Genomic DNA, 9855 nt, shown 5'->3' on the forward strand with positions numbered 1-9855 from the left:
TATATACAATTGTAGCAATGAGGCAAGCACGCCTGCTTTTCATCCCGCCTGGCTGCCGCACGGCTAGCTTAGCCCTGGAAATAACAACACACAAATTGTATTCATTTAAACACTGCTTGGCCCATTAGCTCTAGCCTCTTACTGGCTCTCACATCTTGATTAACCCATATTTAGTAATCTATGTAGTACCACAAGTTGGTGGCTTACTGGGAAAGATCCTAATGTATGTCTGTCTAGGGTAGGAAAATCATGGCGTCTGCCTCACTCCCCTTCTTAGCATTCTGTTCTGTCTACTCCACCCACCTATGTTCTGACCTATCAGGCCAAGCAGTTTCTTTATTAATTAACCAATAAAAGCAACACATAGAAAGAAGATCCACCTACATCATGACAATAAGGATGCGTGTGTGTGTGTGTGTATATATATATATATATATATGTTCATCACGAAATGGGTATACACAAAGTTGGCAACACCATGTACATATCAACACAGTCCGCCTGTGTAGCCCTGGCTTTCTGAAACTAACTATATAGCCTAATCTGGGCACCCAAGAGTTCTGGAGTCACAGGACATTCTGGGGCTACAGGAAGAAACACTACACATAACCAAAGAAATTGTTCTTAGAGTAAAAAAATTTAAAATCTGTCTGTCTGGAATAACTGGACATCAACACAATCTTCCATGACAGGAGAATCTCCCACCACATAGGGAGAGCTGAGGACTCAGTCAGCTTGCCGAGGCCAATGACATTAAACTGTCAGAAAAAGTCCTGCTCACCAACATCTCTACCCTTGATGTTATTATTCCCCTCATGGGGGCCACTAGATGTTGAGCGTCAGGGTTCTCGGTAATTCTTTCCTCAGAATTTCTGTATCTCAAGCTCATTTTGATTCTTTCTTTTCTGCAGGACTACTGAGTCAACAGACCCATGGATCTGATTGGGGTGAGATCACCTGGAGGGGAGTTGGCATTTCCCTCACTGGTGAGTTCACAGCTGGAAAGGAGTGTCTTCTGAGGAAGAGGCCCTGATCCTAGGGTGGAGCGTGTCATGTGGTCATATGTGGCTTCTTTGGCCTCCTCAGTTTTCCCTCAAGAGCGGCTGTCAGAAAAGGAAAGGCAAGCACAGAGCAGCCTGGCTGGACCACAGGCTAGACAAAATCAGGGCCTAGACCAATACCTGCCAAAGAAATTGGTCTGAAGAGCAAAGAGTGGGAAATAACTTTTTTATTAATAGAAATATATTTATTTTACTCAATAGTTCTTTTAAGGGAGCACAATGTAAACACTAAATAACCTAACAAAATACCAAAACAACAGGAACAAAAGGAAGATAAAATGAATTCAAAACATCAAACCATAGCAAAGAAAACAAGAAAACCCAGAACAAACAAAACCCACGAAAAAAAATTAAGCTTAGTAGCTTGCTTAATTAAACTATTAGCTTAGTCTTGCTGCAGATTTTGTAGTGCAGTCCTACAGCCTGGGGCTGGCCTTGGAAACATGGTAGGAAGGCAGGTACCAATTGTGCAAGGCCTTTTCAAAGATAGCATAGCCATGCCTTCTTAGAAGGAGGAGGCCTTGATGCTAGGGTGGAGAACGCCATGGGTACAAACTGTCTTTTTTGGCCTCCTCCTTTCCTCTCAAGAGCAGCTGTGTGAGAAGGAAAGACAGTCAGTCCCAGAAGCAGCCTGGCAGACCACAGGCTAGACAAAATCAGGGCCTATTCACAGAGAGGAACCAAAGTCACTTAGCCTCCCACCCCCCTATGAATGCCATTGCATGGGCTGGGAAGCAAAGGTAGCTCACTTGCCTGTGAGACTTAGTGCTCCTGCTGCTGCAGCTCTGTCTGCAGGAAGCTCTTGTCCTGGGTTGTGACCCGTTCCAGCTCTGACTGGAGATTTTCTGAGCTGGAAGAGGAAAGCAGTTATGGAGCAGGCCTGGTGGGGACCTGCTAAGACAGCTACTGAGCCTGAAGCAGCTCTATTCAGCGGGACAATCCATCATTACTTTTCAGCTGAGGTCGTTCCCTGCATTCCCCAGGGGAGAAGGGTCAGAGTGCACCTGGTCCTGGATTTTTTTCCTTAGTTTTAAAATCTGCTAGAAGATGAACCAGGAACTACACTGTGCTGGGCAAGAAAACACAGCACATTTCTCCTGTTGTCTAGATACATTATTTTAGATAAATAACGATGTAGCAATGCCTGAGTAGCAGTTCAGGACAGATCTGCACGGCCTTGATTAGATACCAGGTGAATGGTATCAACCTGGGAAACGGAATGTAGACTCTCCAGGGGAACTTACACAACACTACAGTTTAGGCTCTGATTATTCCTACAGCACAGAAACCTTCCTGCACTCAGCTCCTCAAGTCCTAAATCTTCTCTTATAACCCCAGGAATCTTTCTCAGGAAACCAATGCACCCTGCAGAGGCTGTAATGAGCATCAGTGTGCTGCACGCAGATCTGCCCAGAGGCAGGAACTGCTCTCTAAAGCTGCTGTTCTGGAAGGAAAATAGAGTAGCAGGAGCACACAGTGTCCTCCACAACTAACCCCCTCCTCCTAGGGTTAGGACCACCATAGGGAGATTTTGGGGGAGACACCCGGGACAAGGTACTGAGAAGATACCAGAGAGCTCAGAAGAAAATAAGGGTGCACAATTCCCAGAAACACTAAGGATCAAACATGGTGTTTCCTGGAGAAGTTCTTGATTAGGCTAGCACAGCATCCTGAGGTGATCTTTCCCTAATTGCAGCTGAGAGACATCCAGCTTGCAAGAGTCCCCAAAAAGACAGAATCCAGGTCCAGGTGAGCGACCTGGTTCTAACTGCTCCTCCCGCTGGGCTCCTACCTCATCTCGGGGACACTGAGATGATGCTGCAGCTTTTCTGCCAGGTCCCCGTGCTGGGTGACCAGCTCCTTCTGCTTCAGGACATTCTTCAGTCCTTCCTCCAGGCTTTCTTGCTCCTGTTCATTAGAAGATTGTGTTCTCACTGAAGGGTTGCCCACTCCCATGTACACAATGCACTCATGAATATGTACATGCATGTGACTGTCCAATACTAACACAGTGCAATACAATAGCATGTGTAGTTGTCCAGTTCACGCTAATATAAAGAGCAATCCCTAGGGATATTGTTGAGGAGGTTAACTTTTGTCAGAAGAAGGAAGAACACAGTGCGATTTCTTTGAGTAACAAATGGCTGATTAAGTCAGTGTCAAGTGATTTCATATATCGTCTCATGCTGAACAATATCCCACAGAAGGGCTCAAGCACACTGTACTTTTTCACTCTTTGAATGATGGACATCTGGGTAGTTTCTACTTTGAGACTCCTCTAAGGATTGCTGCTAAGACCCCGATGTCCCCTCGCTTCTCTGTGGACACCTACTTCATGTTCTGGACTCACTGGGTCACCTGGGGATTGCAGTTCGACTTTCTGAAGACTTGTGTGTGGCTTCTCACTGCACTACACAATTTTACAGCACCAGCAACGTCTGAGGGTCCTCGTTTCTCCAGTCCTCCGTGAGGCTGGCTTTAACTCAGAGTGAACAACTCTGAATCCGAGCAGGTACCGAGTGCTGCAGACACAGCACATGGTGAGCGCTTTAGACCATCGGGAGTCTAAGGGGGTGCACTGAGACAGCCCCATTCTGACGTCACAGCATGGCTGTGGGACTCTGCTGGACTGAGATGTGCTGGAAGCACACTGCACGTCAGAATCTCCCATCAAATAAAATCCAGGCCAAGCTTCAAGAACAAGGTTAACCGAGCCAAGGTTGGGCAAAGGTGGAAAAAAATGGTAACAGACAGTATGTATAACAACAAAAAGGGACAGAGAAGACATAGTGAGCCACCTGACCATTAAGGGTGCAGTCGCCACTCACCCAGAGCAGAGAAGGGACACAAACCCTCATCCAGCTAATCCTGCCTCTCAGACACCTTGATTTGCCACAGTGGCCTCCTCCTAAACTTCATGTACCACATTTCTATGGTTTGCTCCAAGGATTTCCTTGCAGATAAATATTTTTGCCTCTGCTAATACCTAACAACCACTGACTCAGAGCAGTTTTCTGTCGAGTTGTTCTAGACAGCTAGGTGGACATGAAAGATGGACAGAAAATTTGCGGTGCAGTGAATGCCTGGGCTCAAGAGAATAAGGGAGTGGACAACAGAGGACAGCACCGGATTTCACTATGCAGCCTGCAGACATATTCCCCATTGCACCCATTTACACAAGCCTGCATAGATACCCACAGACAACAGGAATCAGAAGTGAGCAGGAAAAATGAAGAGGACATCACAGTGAATGAACAGTTGAATTTAGAGTATGCTCATCGGGTGTTTCAACTGAGAGCCACAACACTGCTATCCATTCCTATCCATTCCTTGGGGGACTAAAAATGCCTAGGGGAGCACACAGCTTCATCAGCTTGTGTTGAGGTGATTGGAGAACATAATGGCATGGAGGTGTGATATGTGACTGGCGCATCTCTCTGAATGTTCTGTGGCTTCTAACAGAACAGAAGGTTTTGCTGGCCAAACATCTGGTTTCTTATAAGAGGCTAGCTCTACAGAGAATCTTGTGAATGAACACAGAAAGAACAACTGGATGGTATGTAGGTAGAGTCTGGATGGGTAGATGGATGGTTACATGGGTGTCTGTACATTTATGTTTGGACAGATGGGCAACCTGCCCCCACTGCCACAGCCTACCTGCTGCTGCTCAGCACAGGGACCACAGATCTTCTCATGCGCCTCCTTCAAGAGCCTCTTCGCCTCCTCACAGGTCTCTTGCAGTTCAATCTTCTCCTTCCGCAGCAATATGTTCTTCAGTCTCAACACATGTACTTTTTTCTTCAGCTGAGTCCGATCTCGTAGGACCTGGCCATGGCGGCAACTGGACCAACACCAAAACAATGGTGAGCTTCAACCAGCCTCCATATGCCATGCCTATGTCCATGTGCTACCCACACTGAAAGGTTGAAAACCCCCACACAGCCCAAGACTGGAGCTCTCAGGAGCCAAGCCAGCCTCACTCAGAGGCAGGCCAAATCCAGAGAATAACCAAATTCCAGGAAGATTCAAACTACTTCTAAAAGCCCTGGTAAGCAAAAGGTATCCTGTGCTTCTGAGAAGAGAACAGGGTGCAGCCCCACCTGTACTTAACTGTTCATGGTGTTCGGAAAGCCTCAACAGGAAGAGGACAAACATTCTCTGAAGGAGGGCAGAACTCCCAACAGGAATAAACTCTGCCTATGGAGTCTGTGGAAAGCAGCTCTGTGAAGTGTCTGCCAGACCTCCTTAGGTCATGGGCTCCCAGACATCCCCTTCATGATGTGAACCATTTTTCTAAGGACTCCTGAGGCTGGCAGGACAATGATGGGAGGACCTTAGTGTATTTTCACACTTAGCAAAACTGAGTCTAAAAGACACAAATCTGACAGCCACAGGCTAGGCTGCTTGCTAAGAGGCAGACAGTTTGGAATCAGAGCCTTCACTTTGAGTCAAGACATAGAAGGGTCTTGAAAAAACCCTCTCAAGCTAAATCAGGCACTTACCCGACCGATTCGGTCTCCTCCATCAGCTGATTGCACTTGTCCACAGCCTTACTGATCTCCCTGGGCAGTTTCAGCTGGTCAGACACCACCTGGTTATGCTCCATTTTGAGCATCTCAAACTCAAAATTCAGCCTGTGGTAGAGCATGGCCCCAGGAGAAAAGAATACCATGAACACATCAGCTAGGATCACATGAATGAGGCTTGTGTTATAGATTGCCCTAGCCCTGTGGATGTCACAGCCTGGCACTTATACACTGGGACCTTCTGGTGCTTTTTATATTTCCTATCCTGTCCCTAGGCAAGAAGAGGCAGGAGGTCCAAAGGGAGGGAGCCAGGGCTGGCTGCATGAGCACCCTCAATGGGCTTAGATTGGCTCTCTAAGAAGATCCCAGGAATCTGTGCCACATATCTAGACCCAGCAGAAACCTATGACGAGATTTCTCCTGTGTTCAGAACAGGGTGCCTAATTCCTGAATTTTAATTCCTGAGTGCCTCTTGCTACACAGAGGACCAGAGTACATAATCAGTATTTCCAGGGAGGAGTCCCAACTTTAGAATGACTTTCTAAATTCCACAGGAAATTTCAATGTTCCACCAAGGGCAGCACAGTGCCCAAGAGGTGAGCTGCTCAACGTGGGCTTCCCTGGCCTCAGCAGTGTCGTCACCTCAAAACTCAGAGAATGCAAAATCCTCAGGCCATGCCACAGACCCCAGACTCCCAGGAGCACACAGACACACATACACACATACACATGCACACACACATTTACACATGCACATACACATTCACACATGCACATACACAAAGATACACCACATGCAATCAGGATGCCCAAGAAATGCAGGGAGGTGGCATTGTCTCAGAGCATAAAGATCAAGACCAGAGAGGAGCAGTGATGGGCTCCAGGCCTTCCGGTGTCACACTGTGATGGATGAATGGGACCAGGCCCCTCCAGCTGCTGCCAGGAGCCTTCAGCTCACAGTTGTCTGCTGGTCAATTACAAAGCCTCACCACAAACTCACAGCGCCTAGCATCTCCCACAAGCCAACACCTGTCAAGGCCTCTTGAAATGAATGCTGAGAGCTCACACACTACAGTCTCTAGCCGCAGACAATGATTCAGGCCACAGGCTCTGCTTTTCATTTGGGGGAAGCAAAACAGCCTCTGCTCCTATCTTACTCCAACCGAGGCTCCAAGTTCTACATCTTGAATGTACTTAGGAAAATTAAGCACCAGAACAACCTGGAGTTTCAGCCTCCTGTTACTCAGAAAACCTGGGATTGCTTTTGCAGTGTCAAGATGGTCAGCGGAGACCTGGGCATGGTGACTACCTGTTGTTCAAATCCTTGTCGGTGTAATTAGCCAAGAATTGACGCAGCTCATCAGCCTCACATGTCATTTCATGTAACTGATGGGTGAGTTCCTCCAACTTCTTCATCTGCTGCTGCTTCTCAGTGAAGGTGGAGAGTTGGGATGGTGCCTCCCCAGTAGTCCCTGCAGGCAGATAAAGACAAATTAACTTGTGTTCTTGAATGGCATAGGGCCAGGAGAGTCCATGCTGGATTCAAAGAAGCATAAGGATGAGAAAATGCTAGGAAGCCAGTGAAACTTCCAAAGAGCAGGGCAGCTGTCCTCAAACTGGGGCCCCCTGAGCTCCATATCATCAACCTCTGGATAATCATATGCATCACTCCCTGTTGCTGTCCCCTGGCCCTGGAAGGCATCAGCTAGCCCAGCCCAGTAGAATTGGAGGGCAGTGTCAGCTCACATCTGATGTGATGCAGGTGAGTCCTGTTGTCCCTAGTGCTTAGCAGCCCTGAGTTCTGATCATGTGTCCAGAGTCAAAGCATCTAATGTCTGAAGCCTTGGTGCATGGCCAGGGGGATTTCCCTCCATCTTATTGGCATCAGATTCCCATGGAAACTGAAAGAATCCACTGAGGATGAAGTGTACAGCAACACCCCAGCTAGAGAGAGACCCTCATTAGTCAATCTCTTCCTCCTGCCCTCTTTTCCACTCAGAATGAAATGAAGGAGCTCCCAGAAAAGCATCTGCAGCCTGGACAATTCACGATCCTCCTAAATAACCATCAGAAACTCTTGACTCTGGGTCTGCTCTTTGGAATCTCAGAGAAGCAGTACAGGCCCATTGCTTCCCAGAAGCTCCCAGCTGCTGAGTTCCACTACCAGAAGGCCCCCGGTCACGTTCACCTCCTCCAGGAAGCCCTCCTTCTTCTGCTTAGCACACACCGTACCTGCCCCAGATCCACTTTTTTCTCATGTTATACTCTGGGAGCTTCAGACTTGCATGTTAACAGGGAAGCCAGGTAGGGGCAGAACATAGTCACCAGATCCACAAAGTCATCCTCACTGACAGCCCAGGACGCCCAGAGCTGGCAGGATGGGAACGATCCCTGCCCAAGTTCGCTAGCTCTAACTTCTCAGGATGAACTGGAGATCTGTGAGCCACCCACTGTGAGGAAGTTGGAAACCTTAGAGCTCACTGGAAGACAGCCACACTTTTTGACTCCTGCCCTGCTAGTGGCTGTGATGTAAAGTATGGGAACCTCAAGCTTCACCAGGGCACTCTCCTTTCCCTAGTATTAGTGACGCACAACCTAAAGGAATTTAGAAGGGATGAAGTGCAGTGATGGACCTGAAAACTCATTAAGTCCTCTGGGCCTCCTTCCCCACTCAGAGTGAAAACAGAGGGTACCCAACAAAACAGGTATAGCCTTGCCAATTCCTGACTCAGCCAAACTAATCATCATCAATCCTTGATATGGGTTTGCTCTTTAGGATCCCAAAGAAGCAGGATAGGCCTATCGCTTCCCAGTTCCTGAGTCCTAGCCCTAGAAGGCTCAAGCCCACCACATCCAGGAAACTCCCCATCCCCTTCCCTGAACTCACTGCGTCTTCCCCAGGACCATTTATTTCTTCCTGTTTTCTGATGAGACCTAGGGCCTGCTTCCTTCTGCCTCCCTCTGGTCTCTCCTTGATCTCCATTCTCTCTCGCAAGTAGTCTCCTCAGTCTAGACAACATGTCTATAAGCGAATCTTACAGCCACTGAACGAACGTCCTGAGGGCAGTTGAGTTGCTACAACACAAGTGACATCACAGGATTCCAAGAGCTCCAGGATACAATAGAATTTCCAGAGAGGGGACTGCTGATGTCACGGGCACAGCCTTTACCTTCTTGCTAATTATTGCTCCTTGAACTGACCAGAAGCTGAGTTTCAATTCCATGAGTCTTTCCTGTGACATAAGGGAAGCCATTCAGCACTTCCTCCTTCCAACACTAGAGATTTCTCTCTGCTTCATTAGAATCTTTTCACTGCTCTGCCCACGGAGAGTTGAATTGACTTATTAAGCACTGCCCAAGAACGGCCCTTCCCCTCCTGAACTCAATAATATGAGAAATAAAGCATGCCAAGAAATTAAGTCAGAATGATGTGGAAGAGGAGGGTTGAGTCCTCTGAAGTGAAAAAGCACCTGGGGAATGCTAAGGTTATGGGAAAGTGGCTGTTGATAATTTGTAAGTGAGCAGAGACTGTTATGAGACCCAAACTGCTCTAGACTGTCCTCTCTCCATGCCTGTGTATTAGTCAGGGCTCTCTAGAGTAGCAGACGTTATAAAATGGATCTCTGTGTATATTGAAAGGGGATTTAATTGAATGCCTTTCAGGTTGTGCTCTAGCTAATCCAACAATGACTGGCTATGGATAGAAAGTCCTAGAATCAAGTAGTTGCTCACTCCACAAGGCTGGTGTCTCAGCTGGTCTGCAGTATATGCTGGAATCTTAAGGAGATGGGCTCTAATGCCAGTGAAGGAATGGTTCTGCTAACAAGGAGAGAGCAAGCAGAGAAAGGGTAAAAGCTTCCTTCCTCCATATATGCATATAGGCTTCCAATAGGAGGGTTCTAGATTACATCTGGATTAAAGATCTGAATTAAAGGTGTGACCTCCGCCCTCAAAGATCCATACTTGAAGTCAACCTTCCTACTTCAAATTAAGAAGAAATCTCTCATTGGTGTGCCCTTGATTTTGCGATTTTAGTTAATACCAGATGAGTAACGTTGACAACCGAGAAAAGCTGTCACAGTCGTGTTCCCTTCTTCACTAATATTCATGAGCTAATGTCTCCCTTTGGGAGTGAAAGGAAGGACTGGTGATAGTCAATATGTACTTCTAAATCAGCTGGAGATCTCATGGTCATGATGACTTTTAGTGATCTCCGTATGACCATGGATGGCTAAAGCAGGATGAAATACCAGTCTTTCGTTTCTTTG

The 9855-nt window shown here is 47.3% G+C and overlaps 1 protein-coding gene across 1 annotated transcript; it reads right to left on the minus strand.

Moving 5' to 3' along the window:
- Window positions 1–1814: 1814 nt before the first annotated feature.
- Window positions 1815–9440, minus strand: LOC126513807 (uncharacterized). Its single transcript, XM_050162346.1, has 6 exons — window positions 8475–9440; window positions 6897–7059; window positions 5564–5695; window positions 4719–4902; window positions 2854–2969; window positions 1815–1911 (listed from the first exon to the last, which is right to left on the minus strand). The coding sequence occupies exons 1-6, from the start codon at window positions 8605–8607 to the stop codon at window positions 1824–1826; spliced, it is 816 nt and encodes a 271-aa protein (XP_050018303.1). The 5' UTR covers window positions 8608–9440; the 3' UTR covers window positions 1815–1823.
- Between the last annotated feature and the right edge of the window lie 415 nt (window positions 9441–9855).

This window comes from Alexandromys fortis, unplaced genomic scaffold, assembly GCF_014885135.2.
Source record: "Alexandromys fortis isolate MF-2015 unplaced genomic scaffold, M_Fortis_MF-2015_v1.1 scaffold_130, whole genome shotgun sequence".
NCBI lineage: Eukaryota > Metazoa > Chordata > Mammalia > Rodentia > Cricetidae > Alexandromys > Alexandromys fortis.

Excerpts from the sequence above, each read along its gene's own strand:
- LOC126513807 (XM_050162346.1), bottom strand. The coding sequence starts at position 8,607 with ATGTTGTCTAGACTGAGGAGACTACTTGCGAGAGAGAATGGAGATCAA. Across the intron at positions 7,060-8,474 it reads ATGGTCCTGGGGAAGACGCA|GGACTACTGGGGAGGCACCA; the intron begins GTGAGTTCAGGG and ends ATCTGCCTGCAG. Across the intron at positions 2,970-4,718 it reads CCTGTGCTGAGCAGCAGCAG|GAGCAAGAAAGCCTGGAGGA; the intron begins GTAGGCTGTGGC and ends TCTAATGAACAG.